We start from the raw sequence: 24,172 nt of genomic DNA, 5'->3' as shown, positions 1-24,172 counted from the left end.
AAGAGAATTTCAAGGGTTCCAAAACATCTGAAGCCCTAATTTCTCTGCTCTACAATACTGTCCCTGCTCTTGCCCCCATGAAAAAAGGAGATACTCTTTAAAACAAAATCAACAGCTAGGTACTGAAGTTATCTGCCCTCCCTCTTTCTCGGTGCAATTAAAGGCATGATGCCAACTTTTCAACAATGAGGCTCGTGGCTCTGGCTGAAACATGTCTTACTCTCTCAGAATTGAGCAGTGAAGCTCAAAGGTGGCATCTCGAGGGAAAGTCTCGGAGCAGGATGTGACCAGCACTCCCAGTGCCTTATACACAGTGAGGAGTTAGCCAGTGGCAAGCTGCCTTTTCAGGGCTCATACTAGTGAATTTTTCACCATTACACAAGAGGCCTGGCACACCAACAAGCCACAGGTAACAACAGCACCACTGCCAGCCCTGACCCCACTGACCCTGTGGCTGAAACTGCCAGCAAATGGGCACTCAGAAAAAGGCATGCTGTTTTAAACACACTGAACATACTGTGAGAAAGAACAGCTCTACACCTCACACTAAAATTACAAACTTGATTTTATTTTTGCTAACACCTTATTTTTCTATTACCCAAAGTGATCAGCTCTCCTTCACAGTTTAAAAGAGGTAAGAAGGTACTCCCAGTGCAACCTCATTTCAGCAGAACAACTTACCTATCCAGCACAGCATGACCTCTTCCTTCACAGCAGTATCTGTGTCACCCTCCGCTGGCCTCAAAACCAGACCTGAGAGGACAACACACAACATCAGGTACTACTGCTCCAGCCTCACTGATTTATTAATTTCAAGGCCAGAGTGAAATACTCTTTCAAAATTATTTGAATGAAAAACCTTCAGTCTCATAGATAACGTGATTTTTCTACATAAATTTCCTCTCTCCAGTAAAAATCATTTATGCTGCCATTGTTATTATCCTTACTATCATCTTTCAGTGAACGTCCATCTACAAATTCATTAACTTTCTTGAGACAAATCATTGGCATCCTAATCTTCTGATTCCCATGAAAGACTCACTTTCAAGATACAATTGCAGCTGCCCCACACTGCCAGTTACTGTATCATACACGTCTTAAAATTCTGTAATCAGCATCCACCAGGTGCCGTATCGCATTCAGCACACCACAGTCAGTCAATACAGACATCCCCAAACACACCAAGGCTGGTTTTGTCAAATGTTTTATTGAGTGTAGACATCTGGAGTACTGTAAAACATGCATTATCTGTAGATTCAAAAAGGAGCAAGCCACATTGTCCTCACTGTCAAACGTGTCAGGCTTGGCATACATGATGGAGATTAATGAAGTATCATGAGAGTAATATGGTTCCTGAAAAGCTTCTACAATTTGGAGTAGGGTCTTAATCGTTTGAAATGCAAAGCTGTTCACATTTAGTGAACTTGCATGTTTGCTGGAGGTGCCATATTTTAATTCAAAACAAACAAGAATAATTTCACTGGGGGGGAGGGAGGTTCCCTAGGTAGAAACTGTATGCTTTTTGTTTCCAGATATTCCAATTCCAAATAAAAATTCATACGCTTTTTGAAGCAGCACAGTTCATTTCTGAGTGAACAACATCTGATATTCATTTCTTCTTGGGTTGTTGAGGTGTATTAAATTTAAAGAAGATAATATCTCCATCCTCTACTACGTAATTTCTGCCTTGTTGTCTGTATTTTCCAGCAGCCTGTAAATGGAACAGACAAAAGGAAAATGGGTTATTTCATTAGACATTTTATAGTATTTTCAAATGGCAATTATTTAAATACATTTTAGTAAAGAAATGGTAATACTTCAGCTTCAGAGTTTGACAGTCACAATACTCCTCAGTTTGACACCACTTGGTTTGACATACATATAAAATATATATATGAAAGTAATTTAGCCTCCACTGGATCTGTAGTGCTTAAAACGCACCTGCATTATATAGTGGTAGACCCTGGCAAGATAAAGGACACTAAAACACTTCAATTTTTTTTTTTTTTTGATTTGGCTTTCTTTTCCTTCATCTGCAATCCCTGCAGATGGCAAACACTGGTGGCAGGACTGCAAAGCAGCATTGCTGGAAAGGGCAGTCAGCAGCAGTTTCCCCACTGACACCTCGGGGCTCCCAAGCCCCAGGCAAGAGGGTCCTGACACCACCAGCCATGGGGACACCCTGCAAGAGCCCAACTGTGCCTGACTCAGGCTCTTGTCTGCTTGTGCCCATATAATGAAGGGCTGAGGAGCACAAAATGCAGGCTCAGTTCTTCTGTCACAGATTTCCTTTAGAAGGAATCTGCTTCAGAAGGGCAGATAGAAGAGCAGATAGGCTGTGAAACCAGGATACAGGAAAAGGCGTATGGACCAAAGACATGAAAAGAAAATTCATTATTAAAATGCTGTACTTGAGGAGAGCAGAAAATAGGCAAGGAATCTATTAAATATCAGTACTTTCCGCATTAGAATTTATTATTATATTTTTCTACTGTTACCGTAATTAAACCCAGCATTACAGAGGCTGTGGCATTAGGCCTGACAGGCTGGGCGGGAGGTGGTCTGCTGAAGCATTTATCTTGAAAAGTGTCTACAATATGGAAAAGTTGAGAGCTTCAGCTTTAGTTCAATACCCATTCCTGTTTTGAAGTTTTCTCTTGCAGGAGAAAGTGCTTCCATGCAAGACCTCACTGTGCCATTATTCTCAATGACACTATCACAGTGGTGGCATGCTAAGATCCCATTACAGGAAAGCTGTTAACTAATGACCTTAGTTGCTGTAGAACAGATCAGATTAATGGTACACAGTTAACTTTGACACCTTTCTTTCACCAAACCTGCTCTGTAAAGCAACGCGTTTCCCCATATTGCTGCCTAGAAATTTAGAGGCTGGATAACCTTGTTGCTGTCATTCCTTATTTAAATGTTGCTCCCAGGGATGCTAGCCTACGGAAAACCGCAGCTAAGATAGCGCTGATAATAAATACATACTGAAATAGTACTTTACCCCATATGACACTATTGATACACAAGAAATAGTACTTTGCAAATGCTTTCCTATTTCTGGAAATCTGTTTAGACTGTAAAAGGTTTCCTTTCAAGTTCTTTCCTTTCAAGATCCTGATAATGCTTAAAGTCAAGAGTAATTAGACTAATTGATGGCATAAACACTAATAAAACAATGCTGTAAAAATCATCAGAAAGCGTAAGCTGCAGGCATAGGTACAGAAACATTTTACAGCTGAATAAATTTATTACTCACAAATATTTGTAGAGAAAACCGTCCTCCACAAAGTAACAGAACAGATTTTTTTAGCACAGTAGTGCACACTATCCATGTGGCCTAGACTTCTTTAATTAAATACATTTTGATACACTAATGTAAGTTTATGTATTTTTGTTTCCAGTTTACAGTTAATTAAAAGTGACAGTGTTCCTTTAAATTCTCTAGAGACCATTTAATCCATTTCCATTGCTATCAGAAACACTGGTTGAAAAAATCAATACCCATTTGTGAATCTTGAGTATGTATTAAACAAGACACGTCTAACCAGTTCATTTGCACTTGAAAGCAGCCATCTGTAGAAGCCAGCTTTGCCTAAGCAGATATGATTGCTAATAATGTGATATCCCTGTAGACTACAAAGCCCACACAGAGCTATTCAGTGTATAGTTCACAGCACTGGCATTAAATTAGTTATGCTGTACTGGTGTTAAACACACACAAAATCAAACTTAAAAATCGATCAACTTGATAATATACAAAGCAAGCAACTCCCACTACCACTGTTGACTCCTAAAAGCACCTAAATTTAATTTTGAAATTTACCAGCAATATAAAAGTAATTAGTATTGTCTAGGGCATGAAACATTGTATTAAATGAAAATTAGAAAAGACCAGAGGAATATGACACTTTATTTTAAGAACAAGGTTTTCTCCTAACCTTGATTTTAAAACTGAGTAACAAATGCAAATCTGCTTGTTTTACTGTTACTTCATAACAATAAAAATTTAATCATTAAATATAATTTGAGTATGGAAGCTTGATTTTTAGAATCTCACATTGAGAAAAGCAAATAAAAATATACAAGCAAAATACTGATTAATTCAATAGGTGTTAACTGATGCAGTCTCTCAGGGAAAACACTCGTATCTGAGCATCAAAAACTGATGCTGGCAAAATTTGAATCTCAGTTACGTAAAGTGGTTTCTGACTGCAGAATATTAGATTTATTTATAGCTGTGGTTTCCCTTTACAACTACAACTCTACTTCCCTTTTCATAAAGCAGTTCACATGCCGCAACGAACCAATTATACGGGATTTTTTTCCCTCACTTCCTGGGGTTCAAACAAACCTATTAAAGTCCTGCTGCTCAGTATGATCTTCCTTAGTGATACCACTGAGAATAGGCTGAATTTGAAATCATAGTTTTGCATACCTTTCAAGCTATCAAACAGCAAACAATAAAGCTGAACCTTTTAAATTCTTTAACACATTATTGTGTGTAGGAACCTTCAAATGCTGAGATTTAGTAAATCAAACTAATGTGCTTTGTAATTGCAATTTTATAAAATACAAATCTTAAGAAAACGTCAAAAATGCCAAATGAGAAATCAACTGTGTATGAAATAAAGGTAAGTTTCTCTGCTTAAAGAAGGTGGAAATAATGCATTAGCAATGCAGGGAAGAACAGCTTTCCTTATGACATTTTTTGTCATGTACAAGTTCATTTCGTACTTAATAATGTCAAATCAGATATAATTTGTCAGCTCTAAAAGGGCACAACTTTGGGCACCCGAGCAGTCTCTGCCCTCTAGTGTTGAGAAAGCAGATAAAACTCTTCTCAATACAAGTGTCATCACAAAGAACCAGAGGCTCAAGGAAGAAAAAGTTTTCCATTAAATATTTTCCCTGTCTATTCAGCACATAGTAGTAGCCACCCTGAACGATCAAAGTACGGCATGGCATTTTTGAATAAGACATCAAAGGGCAATTGAATGAAATACTGAAATGGTAAATTTTAAGATCCTAATTATGCTTATCAGAGCCTAGAAGTGGAACCTACTAATCCTGAAAAAAGGATACAATTTTATAATATAATATTCTTATCTTAATCATTTGCATCTGCCATTTTTAATACCTTTATTCCAAACTCAAAATAAGATGACATATTTTTAGAAGAAACAGATTTTCTATGTTTCTTGTTTCCATTTAGAAGTGATTAAAAAGATCTCTCTCATATTAAAAATACAATTTTTCAAAACTAAGTTGGTTTCACAACTTATTAAATTCTGAACACTGATATGTAAACAAAGAGAAAACCACCCCAACACATTAGCATAACCTTTGGTCTTAGTGCTGACATGCAGTCCATGCAGTGTTACATCTTGAATACTGAAATAGCTGCATTCCTGTCCAGTAAGTTGGTGCATTTGAACTCTTTATTCAGTAAAAGATGAAAATGGACTTTGGTCTATTGCTAGAGGTGACTGAAGATTCACTTAGCATTAAGAACTTCTTTCCAGTGAAAAATCAGACTTGAAATGGAAAAATGGCACATATGGAGGGAGAAGAAAAAGATGGGGAGCTCACCTTGACAGCAGCCTCTGAACCTCCTTCTTTAAAATCTTCATATTTCATTACTTCAGCCATAATGAATCCCTTTTCAAAATCTGTGTGAATCTTTCCTGCTGCCTGAGGAGCCTTCGTCCCTTTCTGTCAAAAGAAAGACCAGAAGAAAATTAATTGCATTTAAGAAGATTGATTGCAGAAAGAGGTCTCTCCCTTTTTATATGCTTTCAGGATCTGCTGAAACTTTGTTTTGTATCAGCTAAAATGTCACACATCCAGCTGGGTGATCCTCAATACTGGGACACAGACAGTGCCTTCGTCACAGATAAACCAACTGACATTAAAGAACAGCAGCTTTGTTTTTCCTAATAGGTATCAACAGCAGTATTGATTTCAGAAGCTATGACTGTGTTTTGTTGTGAGATTCACTTCGATCCCTAGCTTTCTACACAGAAAGTGAAGAAGATGAAGATTTTAAAATAACTTTAAAATCTGAAAAATCAACCCTTTCACTTACATCCAAATAATTTCAATTAAATTATAACATTCTTAATGAACCACATTTACAATGAGAAATAGCGTATGGATCTCAAGCCATACACATTAGCATATTTTTATTTCAGAATAATTTTAGTAAGTTTGATATAGAACAAAACCGAGTATTCTTATCAAAACGCCAACAACTGAATCACTAAAAAATAAAAAAACCACAGACAACTATACGATAATTTAAGTTTATGCAATAGAGGAGAATGCATTACAGCTGCATGCTTTAAATTACAAGGACATACATTCTGTGCACATACAACCATGGAGAGAAATTTGAGCAATAATGGTGACCTAAAGGCTGCTTAATAAAGCATGTTAAAGTGCTAAGGAGTCTGACACTGTAAAGCACAGTTTTTACAATAAAAGATGTATTGGGTTAATATGGCTACTCACTGATGCTTACCTGACTAAATATCTTTGCACATTAAATCAAAGATACTCACAATCAGTCTTAAGATAAACCAGCTTTCAAATTCTCTAATAAAGAGCAAGCACTCCTACTGAAAACAGTGGAATTTCACAATGTGCTTTTAAAAACTATGGCAAGAATCAGAACAACAAAACTCCTGCTTTTATATTATTTTGATTGCTATTTCAGGGACTTTAGCAAGCAGTTATCATGTAAACAGATGAGGGGAAAAAGCAAAAAAAAAACCCCACACATGCTTATAAGAAAATAAGTTTAATGTGCTAAAACACATACACAAACATCTGTGGCAGTACTATTAAAAATATAAATTTACAGGAAATTATGTTGATTAATGAAAACAAATTAATTCCAGTGAATGAAATTAAATACAGCACTGAAACTCATTGCACAGCCCTAAATACACTGATGCAAAAAATAAAAGCTTAAAGACTGAGTTGCACTTCCAAAAGTTGACATTGTCGTAATTTTTAAGGTAAGAGTTTGCAACTATACACATTGCAAATTATTTTTCAGTATTGATCTTTATATTATAACATATTTACATTCAAAGGCAAACCACTACAGCTCAGCTCTTACTGTCCTCTGGGAATAAATTAGTTGATCTCTATGGCTATAATCATTCTACATCAATATTTAAAATACATAACATCATTTTGGGCATTACATAAGTTCCCAGATAAACATATAAAACTACCAAAATAAAATAGGTCTAAATACTAAAGTCAGTAAAAGACCTGAATTACTGCACACTGATTTTAGGATTTTGAGCCCAACTGTGTATCCATGAGGAATATAATGACGTTATATTGCTTTTATTGCTAAAAATGTAATCCCAGCAAAGCACAGGAGGAATGAACCATCCGCAACCCAAACAAACTTAGTGAATACAAAATGAAAAGCAACATCAATTTCACTGCAGACAAACCCAGTCACACAGATTAAGCAAGCACAATACTGGTACGTCTTATCTCTGACCACAGGAGGAGGGTAGACAGATTCTACAGGATGAAGAAATTCAGACTATGTAATAGGCAGAATCAATTGTTACCTGCCTCAATCAATGCAGCTCCACTTTCACTGTTCAGCAGCTCACAAATAATTAAAGTTATCCTGGACAAAAACCTCATCTGTAATGACTAGCTAACCGCCACCATGACAAACTTCAAAGTCAGTGATATCAATCTGAATTCAATAGTGTGGAACTGGATATAGCTGATGAATAAGTATGAATCTTACCCTGATGGTCCATGCACGCACTTCATCTGGGCCTGCAGTGAAAAAGTATTCTAGTTGGAGTGCTGCATATCCAGCCTTAATGATCTTTGCTAAAGCACTGAAAAAAAAAAAAAAAAGAAAAAAAAAAAGGGAAGGAATCCAATTCATTCAGCATATACACATAAAACAGCTAAATGCGCCAAGTAATCAATCTACGTGGAAAGACATCACATATTTTGAAGATACCAGGTCTACTTTTAATCACAGCAATAACTGAAGTCGCCTTTTACATTGAACTCGCTTTAGAAGAACTACTTTTTTTACTGCAGAATCATAAAGATAGTATTTTGATTTGTTTATTTGGCAGGCTACAGAAACATGGGATAAATATAAATCACCCTATCAGGCAGCACTCTTGGCCTCATGCAATTTTCAGGAATCCAGGTCATGAAAGCATATCTGTTTGACTGGAATTCAATATTGAACCAATTTATTATAGTTCTTCAGAAAATTATGGCAAAATTTTCTCCACTGTCCTTATTCCCCATGGATGACGAAACAGTTTTGGTGATCGTTCCTTCTCAAAAATATACATAACTAATACCTATGTTATAATTAAAACACTGTACAGAGATGACAGATGACAGTTAAAAACTTAATTTAAAATAAATCTTTTCACTCTGTCTCATGGTAAAGAAAGGAGAAGATTCTCTCTTTATAATGGTAATTACTCTGTCATTTATTATTCTATCAGCGCAAGCAATTAAATTACTGCAAGGAAATAGTTGATAATAAAGTGTAGGGAAAATGAATGCTAATTAACCTTTGTGTCATGTTCTCTTCCAGATACTTCTGTTTCTCCTCAGCACTCATATCTTGCAACTTGAGTTCCAAGGCCCCACTAAAAGGAATGACCAAAGCACCCGGGTCGTGCTTGTCCACCCACTCTTTAATTTTTATCAACCTGTAGACAACAAAGGGCACAACATTATCTTGTAGTGCATGCATGGCTGTACCACATTCATTATTATCAAGTAGCACATACATATTCATAAGAATTGCACGGATTTATGATGCCATCTTTTTGTGTATTGCTTTCCAAGGTCAAGGCATTAACAGGCAGCAATTGCTTCAGGTGTACTCCATTAACATTTCACTGTTTCTTGGTTTCTGTTTGGCATTTAATCTATCAGAAATAGGCATAATTTGGGACAATAACTAGGTGTTTGGCAGAGGTTAAACACTTGCAATCTAAAAAGTGAATAAAACTTCCTGAGAGAAAAATGCACTTCCAAGAATGATATTTATCAAATGTGGTAAAACTGAGGAACTTCAGTTTTTCCTGACTTTTAAAATTTTTTTAATTAAAAGAAAGGCATCTCAATAGCTAAGACTGTTGATATTAGCAGGTAGAAAAGAACACCACACACTATAAATTCCTATATACCAAGCTGCACCTGCTTTTTCTGGCTGATGATCTTGGAGTATGTCATAGCTGATCAATACAGGCCCATGTTTCTACTAGTTTTTGCCACCTTTCTACTACTGTCCCAGGACAAAGCTTCTGGATACTATATTATGATTATTTCTGAATAAAGAAAAAAATTTCCTATTCTCCTTGATTTTCCATAACTGGCAGCATCCACAACAGTTTGCTGTTCATCATGTTTTAAAGTTGATTAAAACAACAAATTTAGAACAACAAACTTATGGTGGTAGTTTTTGAACATTCATTATCCTACTGAAGTTAACAAAATTGTCAGCCTCCTGGCAGCCAGGAGGGCCAACCGTGTCCTGGGGGGCATCAAGCACAGCCAGGCAAGGGAGGGGATTGTCCTGCTCTGCTCTGCACTGGGGCAGCCTCACTTTAAGTGCTGGGGGCAGTTTTGGGTACCACAATGTAAGAAAGATATAGAGCCCTTAGAAAGTGTCGGAAGGAGAGAACAGAGGTGGTGAAAGGCCTTGAGGGGAAGCTGTATGAGTGGCTGATGGCACTTGGTCTGTTCAGCATGGAGGAGACTGAGGGAGACCTCATTGCATTTACAGCTTCCTCGTGAGGGGAAGAGGAGGGGCAGTGCTGATCTCTTCTCTGTGGTGACAGTGACAGGACCTGAGGGAACAGCCTGAAGTTGTGTCAGGGGAGGTTTAGGTTGGGTGTTAGAAAAAGTTTCTTCACCTAGATGGACAACACTCTCAGGCACACGTTGTGACTCATAGGGATGTTTTGTGCAGGGTCAGGAGCTGGACTTGATCCTTGTGGGTCCCTTCTGACTCAGAATATTCTGTGATTCTGTGAAAACTTTACAGCATTAGCTCGTGTTCAAAAAAATTTTAAACACAAGCATCATATTCCTGACTGCAAGTATTTATTGTAAGTTTAGGGGAGACATTTATAAATTACCTGCAAGGAGTTCACTATCATTAATAGGACACTATTTCTGAACAGGTATGAATGGTAAAAATGACAACTCTGTGCTCTGCAAGCAAACACAGGAGCCATGGGAATACTTCCTGTAGATGAATAATCAAATTACATAGTACTTTGGGTGCAGGAGATGTTTCAGACCTGAAGCACCAACCATACAGCACAGGGCTTTATGCTTGCTGAGTTCTTTTTCTTAGTCCTGTTAATCTGCAAGATTTAGACTAAGGTTTTAACTGCTATTATACTAAAGTGCTTTGAAACTGTGGCCTGCAAACCTTTAAATAATCAATGCAAATGTCACTTCAGAAAAAAATGAACTGAACCACAAGTTCATCAACACACATTTGTCAAAGAAAATAGCAGGGGATCAGAGCTATTATGAGATTAAGTGCATGGCCGACTGAGTAGGGTTTTAGATGGGACAAAGAATATAGAAGTTCACTCAACAGTTTTCACACATTTGTTATATAAGACTGGTCTTCTATCATTTACTTATGTAAATACCCCATCAGTGTTTTTCAATCCTCATTATACTAATCTCTTTTTGCCCCCAGTTATCCAGTGAAAACATAGTCTGGAATCCAGGACTGATACTGAAACACTATCGCCTTCAGAAACATCTGAACTGAAAATCACAATTAAGGTGTGTTTCTCAATGTGACATGTGACATTTAACAGCACTTCTAAAACTGACATTTGTAGTTAACTAATTTATTTTGGCTAACAAATTAGGTATCTAAGTTCAGAGCTTATAAAGGCCAACTTTTACAGAAAATGTATCTCAAAATGAATCTACAATTCATAAGTGTACTTCAATATCTGCACATACATCCTTTATAGATATTTTAAGGCATTATCTAACGTTGGCCTCTGATTAAATAATGTGCCAAGTGAAGAAAGATGAAATGAAACATGCAAACTTGAAGAAGTGAAATGAACATGAAAGTAATGGCAAATATTGGATTCAAATTCTGTTTGGTAAATATGGTCATCATAACTAATAAATTAAGAACTATTGTGGAGCAACAAGATAAGAAATAATTACTTTGGCTAAAACACCAATTCAGAATAATAATAGTCTTAGACTGTCATTTAAACAGCTTTTCTATTGAGTCCTTAGAGGGATTATTTGCATTCCTCAGGTATTCTATTGTACGATTCAGATGAATAAAGACTTACAAATCATTCCTCTACCGCCAGTGTGAGACTTTGATCCAGTGAATACACCATTGTACCTTAACTATAATTGGCAAAAAACCTGACAGTGTAGAGCATCACAAGCTTAATAACAAAGGAGAATATCTCAAAGTGTTGACAGACGATCTTCATAATGCAGGAGCAGAGCTGCTACATTTTAGCAATAAATGAGCACTGAGGTCTAAAGGTCTCTGAAGTGACTGACATCAGACCTGCTACAGCCTCACTAAAAGAATAAGGTACTGCATCCCACTCTGTACAGACAGTCAGGTTCTCTGCCCGAGTCTTTTACTTTTGTGACTTTCAATGTCACAGGAATTACTAAAAAGTACCATGGAATTCCCCTATATGTGATCAAAATAGAGAAAATAAACAAAAAAGTACACACTCAAATGTAACTATTGATATATTTCAGAATTACATTTTGCCCAAAACAGAATGCTTAAATAATAATCAATAAAATAATAGTGCACATTTGCTTTCCTGTTAGGGATAACCAAGTGTGCTAAACAGAACAAAATGGTCTTAACAAATGGTAACAATTCATGTCAAAGTCTGTTTTATTTGAGCCCATAATTTTTCCAAAGAAAATTATGTATGTCTGTAAAAGGACAGCATTAATACACTCATTTTAGGCCTTTGTTAAGATAAGCAAATCCTGGAGCATCTCTCTGTTATTTCATGCTATACTTGAAAATGAATAATGAAGAGTATTGGATTTTACGCTTAAAGACTTTTGACACTTAAAAACCCCACTGCACACTAAAATGTAACAAAATGAAAAGTAAAAAACGACCAAAAAGTAGAACTGGCAGCACCAATGACCATGATTAACAGCTGAAACTACTTTAAGAAACAAGAAACTGCTTGAGATGAAAACCCTTCTTAACAAAGCAAACCAAAAATTAAGTGAAACCAGTGTAACAGCACGGGATTTCTTCAACATCCAACAGACTTTCCTGACTGAGGTGGCTTGGTTCCTCCCTCCCATCTGGAGAGGAGTGTGCCAACAGCAACTACAGAGGGTTCCTGAATTGAAATCTGATTGATGCCACAAAACAGACAACATATCTTTTCTGGAAAAAAAATAGAGACCCAAGAGACAGCAAGACATCGATTCATTCTGTGACAGCAAGCAGAAAAGCATATTATGACTGTGTAAAAGCCTGACAAGAGAACAAAACCAAGGCAAGTGCAAAACCAGATCTCATCAACTTGCAAGTGAAGGCAGCACTCAAAATTCTGATCAGGGAAAACAGTGAAGAGGAATTCAGATGCTCATTTCCACCTAACACTGTTACTGCTGTTTGGTAAGGATGTAAGGAATATCAGCAGCATATCAGCCTATCTAGTAAACCACAGGTGCCAGTGACTTCAAGTGCAGATGGATCAGGACATCTACCAGAGTTACCTCCTGATCCTAAATCAGGATGCAGAAGATCTTGGAGAAAGGCTTAAAAAGGAGGGCATTCATTGAGAACACCAACAAGCAAAGAGCACCAGAAAGGGGAGCTGAGCAGGAGGTGCCTTCACTTTAAAATGGTGATGCTTACTGAGGCAGAAGAAACCAAAACCTGCAGCCAACCAAAATAAAAAGGTATAAAAGTTGCAGAATGAACATTACCTACAAATCAATATTTGAGAGAGTTTCACATGAGAGATCCAGCTGGGAACAGAGACAGAGTTCAGATAGAAATCTGAAGTAGTGATGGAAGAGAGAAGCTGCAGAAAAAGCTTAAGCTCAGTGGACACCTGCAAGACAAGATGATCTGAAAAACTGACCCCTGAGAAGAAAGGTGATTTGTGAAAGTATGCTTTTGTACAAGCAAGACCAAAAAAAAACTCCCCATCTAACTCATGGAAGAGAAACAATTGTTTTTCTGTTCTACACCTGACCTGTGAGTGGAAAATGACAGAAACAAAAGAGCATGGCAGGGAAAAGAAAACATCAGGCAGCCCAAGAAGGAAAGAAAGAAATGCAGATAAGATCAAAGTAAATGATCAAAATATTCAAAAGACTGGAAAAAAGATCCATGGATAAGAATGAGAACAAGAGGGCTCAGAAATTCCACCAGGCTTTTCCTGTTGGCAGTTATGAGCAATCCTGATTTTTAAAACTTTCTAAACCAAATTAATTTAGTGCTTGCTCCCTACTGTTGAGAAGTTTTCCATAGCTGTAGCCTAAGCCACCTTTATTTTTGTTAAACTGAGCCTACAGGCTATGGACTGGGAACATTCACTCCCTACTCGTATCTTAAATTTAAGGTCATTTTCATTTTGAGGCTGTCCTTGTAAGCCCCATATTACTTCTAACTTTGAACCTGTTTTTTGGACTCTCTTCACTTGGTCTAGAAGTTTCTGAAAGCACACAGTACTTGATACACTTCTCAGAGATTTCAATAATAATGCCTTATAAACATTAAAAATAGCTAGAGGATTAACTCATTTTTCAGGTGATTCTCCTGTTTATTAACCACAGTCTAGCATTTGCCTTTTTGTGACAGCACTGCAACATTATCTCATACTCAGTTTACAGCTTATTGCATAACCCTGTTTGACTAGCTATTCTCAATACTACGTTTGCGTAGTTGATTATTCCTGTATAAAATCCTTCCCAGGAGCTGCACCATGGCTATTTTTTTCCTAATTATTTCTTTTATTTCTTGAGATGCCCCTAAGTTCTGATTTTGTTCTATGCATACATGGACATCTCCTAGATTGGGGATCAGCTACAGACTTAACAAGAGTGCTCACCATCCAGCTCATTAATGGAAATATGTAACAGTATTCAACCAGTAGCTGCTTCTGCAGATCTCATAATGAGATACTCCTTGTTAGGAAAGTGTACCACTGATAGCCATGCTCTGTGTATTATTTTCCAACCAGTCTTGCACATTCAACTTCTAGGAATTTCCATCAAGCTAATATTTCCTATCTTGTTTATGAGAATGTTGTAAGGCACCGAAACCTTTAAAGGCTTAATAAAAATCCCAATATGCAGTATATTTTTTCACTATATGCAAGACCATTAAATTTACCACAAACAAAACATTAGACTCATCTGCCAATTCAGACACATAATGAACTGTCAATATGAATTTGTAAAGACAACTGAGATGCTTTTAGGGGATTAAAAAGTTGAATTATTCCAACATTTTTCTTGAAAGCAAAAGAAAATACATTGACTTAGAAATAACTTGTTTCTTCTTTCCTCTTTGTGGATTCCTTTTGTCTTTTGAAACCTCATCCATTATCCACAAACTATCTAAAATGATGATGAGTTAGGCAGCAATTGTTGCTTTTGCCAGGTCCGAAAACTGTGAGGACCGCTAGGTTTAGTTGATTTAGGAGAATGGGAGAGAAAGATCTAATCTACCTAAGCACCAGTGCTGCATGACACAGTGCCTAGGTGATGTCCTTCCCTTCTGTTGTGTTATCCTGCACAGACTCCATGGGAATCAGGTCCCACTGTTCACAGTGCTGCACATAGATGAGGATAACATGCATATGTATTCCTATATAGATCAGAAACAGTCACAGCTGCAGTAAGCTTTCATTCCAAATTTCTATAATTAATAAAGAATAGGATGGTAAAAAGGACAGAATGAATGTATATAACGGCTTTGTAACACAGAATGGTCTGTGGCAAAAGTGAAGAAGGGAAGTAGAAGCACAGGTGGTTCTCACTCCGCTGTACTGAAGCACTGTGCTCTCTTTATTGCTACCTGCCTTCCTCTGAGTATTCCTTTCTTCTTGCATTGTGTAAGGAGAAAGGATGACTAAACAGGAAAACATTAAGGAGTAAAAAGGTACCTTCTTCCTCACCATGGTAAGTTTTTTATGAATATGACAAATCTACAGAAGGTTTGGAAATACCTGTTTCAGACCTCAGCAACCAGGTCTTAAATCATCAGTGATGCTTATGAATTTATTTTTTTATTCCCTGTTCCCAGCTGGCCAGATGAAACACCGCAATCCTTCAATGTCAAAAGGCCATTTCCCAGCCCCCACCTGCAAACACTTTCTAGTAACAGCTCAGAGCAAAAGCACTGCCTCCACACACTGGGCTGCTCTCTGGGCAAGAGTGTCCTCTCAGCCCCTGAGGACAAGAGCTTCAGGAACTCGGCACCACATTTATCCTCACAGCCTGAATGCTTTAAGCTCCTCAGTACCTTCCCACAGTCTCATGCCCACCATCACCTCCACTATTCAGTCACTAAACCTTACAAGAGGCCAATGTGGACAACCCATCTCACACATTAGATATCACTCCCATCTCCTAACACCAATTGACTCAAGCCTCGAAACAGGACGTGGACACTTCCTTAAAATGCTTTACCTTTTGGGGACTTGCCATACATCCTGTGATCTTAGGAACCTTATGACAGAATGGGTATATAAAGTATTTCATTCTACCAAATCCACATTTTTTAACTTCACTGTAATTTCAACTTACACTGTATCAAAAAAAGAATCATAGAAGTTCCTGATCAACACCATCATTGACATTTAATATAGATGAGTTTATAACTCTGTAACATTCTCCTTTGAAATGTAAGTAATCCCAGGTTCTCTGCCTTGTGTGTCAAAGCAAGTTCTTCCAGAGCCTTGATCTCTGTCATGGCCATTAGCTTAAATCCCCAATAATTCTGCAAAATCATTTGTTAGATGGGGTGACTGGTATTGCACCTACTATTTTAATAAACTACTATTTTAGTTCATAGCGCACCCCAGATTTTAAAGAAACATTTTCAAAACCTGGGCATGAGCTTCTCATCCCATTCCTTACCAGTCCAGATGTTGTACTTGCTTTTCGGCTACAAGCTGCACATGGAGCAGGGCCCCAGCCAGCACTCCCTGTAGGCATACTCAAGCTGTTCACCAACAAAAATAATCCAGCAAAAAAGCAGCTTTTAGAGGGAGAATTTAGTTCTACCATAGCACCCCACTCCAGCCCCTGTCTTTTAAGATGGACCAGCTCACTTTCCCCACATATCCTTAGAACTGGCTGTGCCAATATAACTGAAGGGTGCTGCAGGAACAGGTGAAGACTACTAAGAACAGGCTGTCTGAAGTTAGCCTACCACCCAAAAATCAACAATGCCATGGAGCCAAGTTCAATCAGGAATTTTGTTATTACCGAAGAATGCTTATAAATGGCAGGACTCCTGAGTAAAAATTATCCCATATGAGATCACTTATATATGGATTCTTCCAGGTAGAAAACACTAGTTGAGAGGGGAATTAAAAAAAATCAAGGCAATATTCTGAAAATCCCTATCAAAGCACTTTATACCCTCAAGATACAGTTCTGTTAATAAACTAACATAACATGGTAGTAGCAGAGGATTCTCAGCTTAGCTGGTCTAGAGGGCTACCCAGAGATACTGGCTGTTTAATGGTATGCTAAAAGCACATAAGGACACAACTTTATATGACCGACCACTTTTTGAACGCATTTCATATTAAAACGACTTGGCTTAACGGACATGAAACTTCTTTCATTTGCAAGATGTGGGAACAGCAAAAGAAGTAACACCAGAGACCATGCCATTACCTATGAATCAAGTACAGACAGTAGTTAATGGACAAAAGATTTCTATTACTAGGAGAAATACAGCATGCATAACAGAAAAATTAAGTTCATGGCCTACAACCACCTTGAATTTAAAAACATCAAGATGGTAGAAAGACAAAGTAAAATAATCCAGGATGGTTTTTTTCTGTTGATACATATGTAGAGCTCCCAGTAAGAAAAGATTTTTCAGTACATTATACAGCTTATACACTCTAACAAAAGGTCAGTCAAGGTAACCCTATTTTAAATGTTTGTAAGAAGCACCACTCCTGAAGAATAAAGAACTTACAATCCATTTTTAAAACTTTCATTTCTGATCTAATTTTCAAGACTGTAGTAATATCTCTACCCAAGTTATAGTCGCATTAAGGTGATCAAAACCAATTATGACTTAAACAACAAGGAAAATGGTACTACACTGTCACTGTGGCACCTGCTGGCAGGTGAAAGGCTGACCGTCTCTAGTTCTCCTTGGTCTGCCAGTTGTGAAAATTAATTGTCTTAACTAAAAGATGCTTTTAACATCACATCTTGCAATTCTTATTGCTATCATTTACAAAATACATAGTTTAGAAAGCTTATCTTGAAAACTGTAACAAAATAATTTAACAATTACTCATTCATACATTATCGCAGAAGGAGCGAATCTCAGTCACAAGACTTCAGTGCAAAATGATGACTGAGATACTATTACAAATTAGCAGGAAGTTCCTGTACCATAGTCAGGCTTATGCTATGGCATGATCATTTGAAGTTTTGTCTCTTGACAGGACTTCTTTATGTCACATTCTTAAAGAGTCCTGTACAAAGTGAGACAATTTATATCAGTGCTATTATAGTAAAGTCTCAAATATATAAACCCATAAAAAGCTATAAGGCATTCATTAATAGAGTATTTGAAAAACAAAATCGAAAGAGGTGAAGCTTTAACAAGAGCAACTTTACATAAAATACACAATGGATGACAATTTTATTGTATTATTTATTATTTTTATTTTATTCTTTAATTCTTTTATGTACTATGTGCATGCAACTACAAAGCCATGCTCCCAGACAAAAGATAAGAGCTACATAAAAATCCCATGTAATGAAATAAATATATACTAATAGTACTTGAAGTAAGACACTATAAAGACTAATTTGTGATGTATTTCTCTAGTGCTAATTAAAAATCATGCAATGAGTAACACAAATACAGACTACCCCATTGCTAGTTTTGGCTTTCACCGAAGTCACACAACAATTTAATGAAACCTACATAAACTGGGTCAGCATATTCCTCCCTAATTCTCTTACTGAAATATCCTCTCCTGCTCACAAAAGATAGAGGGAAATGCCTTCCTCACTTCCCCAGAATTAGCCTGTGTGATCTTAATTGCAGAGACTCTACAGACCAAAGAATTCATATGAATGTTCTCCTCCCTCTATCAGTTGTTAAAAATTATGTAAGTATTAAGCAAGAGTCAAATATTACTACAATAAGAATATCTGATTTAAAATAACGAAACCTGCTTATTCCCCCGGCCCCCTTGGGCCATTAACAACTACTAACATTTTGTGATCACAAATACTGCAATTCTATGTTTTAAGAAACAATTTTAATGAGATGAGTAAAAAGAATCACAGAAGCTGGCGACACTGGGCTAAGCTGTGGGGTTTTTTGATGAAAAAAAAGATCAAATTTGGCTATTAGGCTGGAATATGCTACTCAACAAAAGAGAAGTTAACTTTGGTATTTATCCAGAGAAAGAACATCCCCTAAGCTCTCAGTATAACAATGGAAGTGTTTAGTTGAATGGTTAATATTCAACCTACAGCAACTCAAAGAATATGAGGCTTTACTTCAGACCCCTGATTTAGATACCTACTCTTGCTCTGCTCCCTATATAGTTAATGAAGTAGGAGGCTCTTTTGAGGGCATTTCAGAGTACTTAAATTAGGGCTCCCTTTCTCACTTTCTTGTTAAAGCATCTCCCCTCTCCTCTTTTCATAGGCTGCTTTAGAAACTAACCCTCACCTTATGTGCAGAAGACACTCACATAAAATTATGTGATATGCCTCAGTCTTGCCTCCCGCTGATAAACTTCCCCAAAACAATGTCTAATAAATACAACAGCATATACTGTACTGTCATATGAACATGTCCATGTAAAACACTAAACGAGTTCAGGATTTTCACAGCGTGCAGAGATGCTTTGTATGAAATGTTCACTAATTTGAAAAGCTGTCACAAAGATGTTCAATTCCACAGACACAGTCTGTTTACCTGTCTAAACTATGGTGAAATGAAAAAAAATTAACAATGTCTGAATCATCTACTAAAACATACTTGTCCCTAGGGGAACCCTAACTTTGATTTTTTTCAGAAGCCAGAATAAGTATCTGGATCAGTGTCATGCTTCATTTACCTGACAGACTAAAGGATCAGTTAGACACATAAATTTTTAAGGCTGAAAATGGAATGACAAAGTAAATTTCGGTCTGAAGTAAATAATCTTATTCTGTGGGTGAGTGTGCACAAAACATTCTTATTTTAAAGTACAAAACTAAAATTTTATTTATTATAAAATTGTTAGTTTACCCATCTTCATTTTTGTATCAGTTATGGAATTAGAAAGCATTCAATACCCCCATCAATTTTAACAATAAAAAAATAATTTGACTGAAAAGAAGTTCCCCCTTGAAGTTACAGTGCTCTGTGGTATGCTTTACCCTTACAAACACTAGCACTAACAGTAAGATCAAAAAGCCAAACCTAAAGAGCAAGCTACTTTTATTTTTATGAGTTGGCCCAGAAACCATTTTTCAACAGCAAGTCAGAACATAAGCCCAAAAAACATACTAATTCATGTTCAGTCTCTTCCGAGTAAAGAAAAGGCTCCATGTGTGGTGGCAAACATGATAGTTGTCAACATAAATGAAAATGTTCATGAATAAAAAACAGGCTGTATAAAGAGCTAATTATAATATTACTATCAATTGCTAGCTTGCGCTTGCAAATCCTTCATATCACATAAATGCATTGTTTTTGACGTGTCTCTGTAGCTAAACATCACATCATCTCACTTTTTCAAAGTAGTTCAAAGATGCATGGGATATAGTATAAGGAATGTGATCTTATTTACAGTTACACTGAAAAGAGAAATTATGACATAAATGCACAGTCATAAAAATGTAAAACAATAATCTCCCAAGTAAGAAAAAAAAAAAATCTAGACTTCTAACAGCCTCTATAAATTTTCTTTTTTCTGTACATTCATTCTTGCTATCCGAAACAGCAGTTAAAAACACTTCATCCAATTATGCGATTGATGACTAAAACAATACATACATCCAAAACACTACTGACATTGTGAATTATTCAGCTTGGATCCAGATGCTTTCTAATCATTAGAAATGCTGTTTATTTGCTTAAAGCAATCACTTACGCTCTTCTAGCACATATATTTTGTGAAATGTTTCAGTAACCAGTGAAAAGCATTGTTCCTATTCTAATGCTCAAATGTTTTCTTCTGTTTTAGAAGCAGCACAGAATTTAAGTTGGAGAAGACCTGCTCAACAGGGAAGAGCCCTAGTAAGTAACACATGGTTAAAAGCAGACCTAGCCAAAGGATAAATACTAAAATATCATACTTGGCAGTTATTCTGGGACATGATGTCTATACATTTCTCCACTGAAGAGTCATTTAATCAACATACCTAACGTAATTTTAGTCTTAGTTTGGTTTAGCAATGACACCATCAAAGAAGAAATGATGGCAGAAAATAACCTTGGGTAAATACAAGTAATTTGGTTTAAAGGAAAAACTAAAGCATATCCTGATAAATTTATTCTCTCATTGATATGACATGATTTTCTATGCAGGACAAATATATCTATGAAGTATTTGATAGTGTACTGTGTGTGAAACTACTAATTCAGCTGGAGAAGAAGGGAAAGTGGATTTGCACAGACTAAGGACTGAGTAATGCACTGGATATGGTAACAGGAGAACAAATTTGTCTTTTAGGGTACTATATCAGACTTCACCAGGATCAAATTTAGGACTGATCTTGTTAAATACATTAATGACCTTGACAAAAACATTAGTTTCATGCAAATTTTATGTTCAATACAGGAGCAGGAGACATTTTCCTCAAGGAAAGTCATCATCATCGTCAATTGGAAGTGACATAGAAGGGAGATCACACTGGGTTAGTGTTCTTCAAAGCAACTCTAAGCCACGAAGACAATGCAACAGGGAAAAGGCAAATACCATCCACAGATCCTACTGGAAATGCTTCCTTTTGCTTAACAGGATGCATTACATCTGCATACAAGGTATTCCCAAAAGCATATGGAACACTGCGTGCAGCTGCTGTCAGCTAAATTCAGAACAGGTCTAAGATTATCAGAGGGATGGGAGCCTCATGTAAAGGACAGAGAGAGAGAAAATTGATAATGCTGGCTTTAAATAAGTACAGAAGGTAAACACCAATTAGATAAGATACTATTTAGTCTACAGGACAAAGCTGCCTTAACCACCAATGAAATAAGCCAGCCATGGAAAAACATAGGCTGGAAATTAGCAGAACATTTTCAACCCAAGACAGCAGCAAGGCTCTGTGAACTGCCTCCCAATACTAAGTGCAAAACAATCAGCTACTGTTAAAAGAAAAAAAAAAAAAAAAAAATCAACAAACCACCACCACCACCTTAATTAATTTATGGAAGTCATTATACTGTGTAGCTACTAACAATAACTGGTTCTGTACTGAATGCAGAGGAGGGATTACAGTAATTTAGGGATTACCATATAGTTACAAGGAAGCACTACACTTTGTGAATTCAGAAATACTTTAAGGCTATGCAGAAATGCATAGCAGGACTACGAGGTTTCAATTTCATACAAATCAAGTTCCCACACCTTTTGTAGGAACCAATGCCCTCACTGGGAAGATGGCAGAAAGAACTCAAGCACCACATACTCGACTTGGCTGGTGCTGCCAGCTGACCAGCAGCACAGGACTGTCACACTCATCACAATGCAGGGTGTCCTTCCAAGGCACAGAGTATGATGCTACCTGTGTTCAGGACCTGATGTCACTGCTTTTTAAAGAAGGGGTATAAATTAGGAATTAATGTCGTAAGGAAACAACATCCAAAACTCTTGGACAGCCAGACTTCATGAGTTCTGCTCTTCCAAAATAAAATGTAAATAAAGTCAGAAGTAGCCCATTCTACCATACCTAGTTAGCAGTACCACTCATGAGGACACAGGTAAAGCAGAAGAGGTGGCTGCAGTACTTGTATCATAGCTTGGCAGTAAGTCATGTCAAAATTTGGACAAGGTACAGTTCTTAAAATAGCACCGATAATAGCACTGGACTTCATTATACCAATTGGTCAAATGAAAAAAAAATAAGAACATTGCAATTTTAAAATGTGTAAAAATTTTAAATTAGATTTTTCTACTTGGCATCACAGAGATCTAAAAGAGATGGAAGTAAATCCAGTCCCTCATCACCAAATCTCCAGGCATGCTAAAATGCCTTCAACATAAGGCCTTCCTTCTACAGTTCCACATCAGTATCGAGTTTTGCTCTGGAGAAGGGAATCCCATCATCAGGAGTCTCCTACCTACCCGACCATACTGCATCCTCAAGAGCACACTTGTCCTTTTCATAGAGCAAGGTTGGTGGTAAAGGAAAGGTACATCCATATGCAGACAACCCTTTGGGGCAGGACACTGATCTGAAATGCACTGGCAACCTTTATTGTGACATTTTCTGACTTTGAAATGTGTCCCATTACAGATTTAAGACACTTAATACAGCAGCACCTAACTTCCAATTTATAAAAAAGCAACCAACAAACATGCTGAATTCTAAACTGAATGTACTTATTATATACCCATTACACAAACCTATCCTTGAGCTAATGGAGCTACAGCAAGCATTTGCCCCCCAACAGACTAGAAGCTGTTCTGCTGCAAGGTGTCACAGATACTTGATAAGAGCACAGAAACAAAAGGACATAGTAACTCTGAATTTCATGCCATGCTTTCCAAGGAGGAGAATCTAGCGAGTACAGTCTCTTCTGACCCTTCTTCCCAAAATATAGCCACTCTCCCACCCAACTATTCTTCACATTCTGTTGCTCACTCTGCTTTGTTCTCCCAGTGTTATTCTCCAGTCTTCAAAGCTTTCCATCCTGGTTCAGCAGCTCTTTGGCAAGATGCTTCCAAATGCGACCCACAGAACTGGCACCTCTTCACTGAATTTACACCTCCCTCTTACCCTTGCTTTGGTCACTCCCACACTCCTACTTTTATCTCATTTGCAGTTCTGGTCCTGGCCATGGACCCACTTTGTGCTCAGTTTCCTTCATGCTTCAATATACAGAGGTACATCAGAGGCACCTCCAAATTCCTGTTAGGTCTGCTCAATTCCTAAATTTAGCAACAGCTATTTCAAAGAAAAATTCCTTAACCACTGTGTATCTCACAGTATTTAGCATTAAACATCTAACACTACACTTTTTTATATTAAATTGTACAAATACTGATATTTTGAAATTTGTTCTGCACAAATCGAACGCATATTGATGATTTTTCCCACTAACAAGATGATGAAGTAGTTATGTAGAAATCAACTAGGCTCAGGAACAAAATACCAATTTATAAACAAAAACAAACAATCCACTGTATAGTTTAAGTACCAGAGACACAATAGGTATCTTACCAGATATATACAGTAATATCTATTATGAAGAAATATTCAATATATCTTCCTTCAGTAAAGTCTAGAAAAGCACAGAGCACATTGTGCTTCTAACGCTTACACTCATCAGATGAAATCTTCTCTTTACACAGGAAAAGGACAATAAAATGGGAATCTAAATACAGCAATCTGAAATAGGGTAACACAAACCAACATTGTATCTTTCCTTGAAACAGAAATTTCTTTCAGAAAAAGATGCAGTTGATAGTTTCCCTAGCACATTCATAATTACTGTATCTGTACTTCTGGTACAAACCTGTGGAGTCTGCAACAATAAATGCCAAGAGTGCAAAAGATTTCATACGACAATATTCTAGTTGTAGCTGTGCATGTCCTCAATTTTGCTTTTTACCACAAAGAAAGCCCAACTATACATTATGAATCAATCAGAAAGAGGACATGCATTTTTATGTTTTAATAAAAATAAAACAAAGTATGGAAC

General features: G+C 37.0%; 1 protein-coding gene across 2 annotated transcripts in view; it reads right to left on the bottom strand.

The window, feature by feature from the left end:
* Positions 1–1,188: 1,188 nt before the first annotated feature.
* The window catches only part of OLA1 (Obg like ATPase 1), a 130,969-nt gene continuing 107,985 nt past the window's right edge, over positions 1,189–24,172 (bottom strand). For both annotated transcript variants that reach the window (XM_085066427.1, XM_085066428.1), the window contains 4 exons: positions 8,592–8,732; positions 7,790–7,886; positions 5,596–5,718; positions 1,189–1,711 (listed from right to left, as the gene is read on the bottom strand). In XM_085066427.1, the coding sequence (XP_084922553.1) occupies positions 1,610–1,711; positions 5,596–5,718; positions 7,790–7,886; positions 8,592–8,732 (463 nt within the window). In that variant the 3' untranslated portion in view covers positions 1,189–1,609. The remainder of the gene's footprint in view (positions 1,712–5,595; positions 5,719–7,789; positions 7,887–8,591; positions 8,733–24,172) is intronic.

This window comes from Lichenostomus cassidix, chromosome 7, assembly GCF_008360975.1.
Source record: "Lichenostomus cassidix isolate B80296 chromosome 7, HeHo_3.0, whole genome shotgun sequence".
NCBI lineage: Eukaryota > Metazoa > Chordata > Aves > Passeriformes > Meliphagidae > Lichenostomus > Lichenostomus cassidix.
This window is presented reverse-complemented; position numbering and strand designations above follow the sequence as displayed.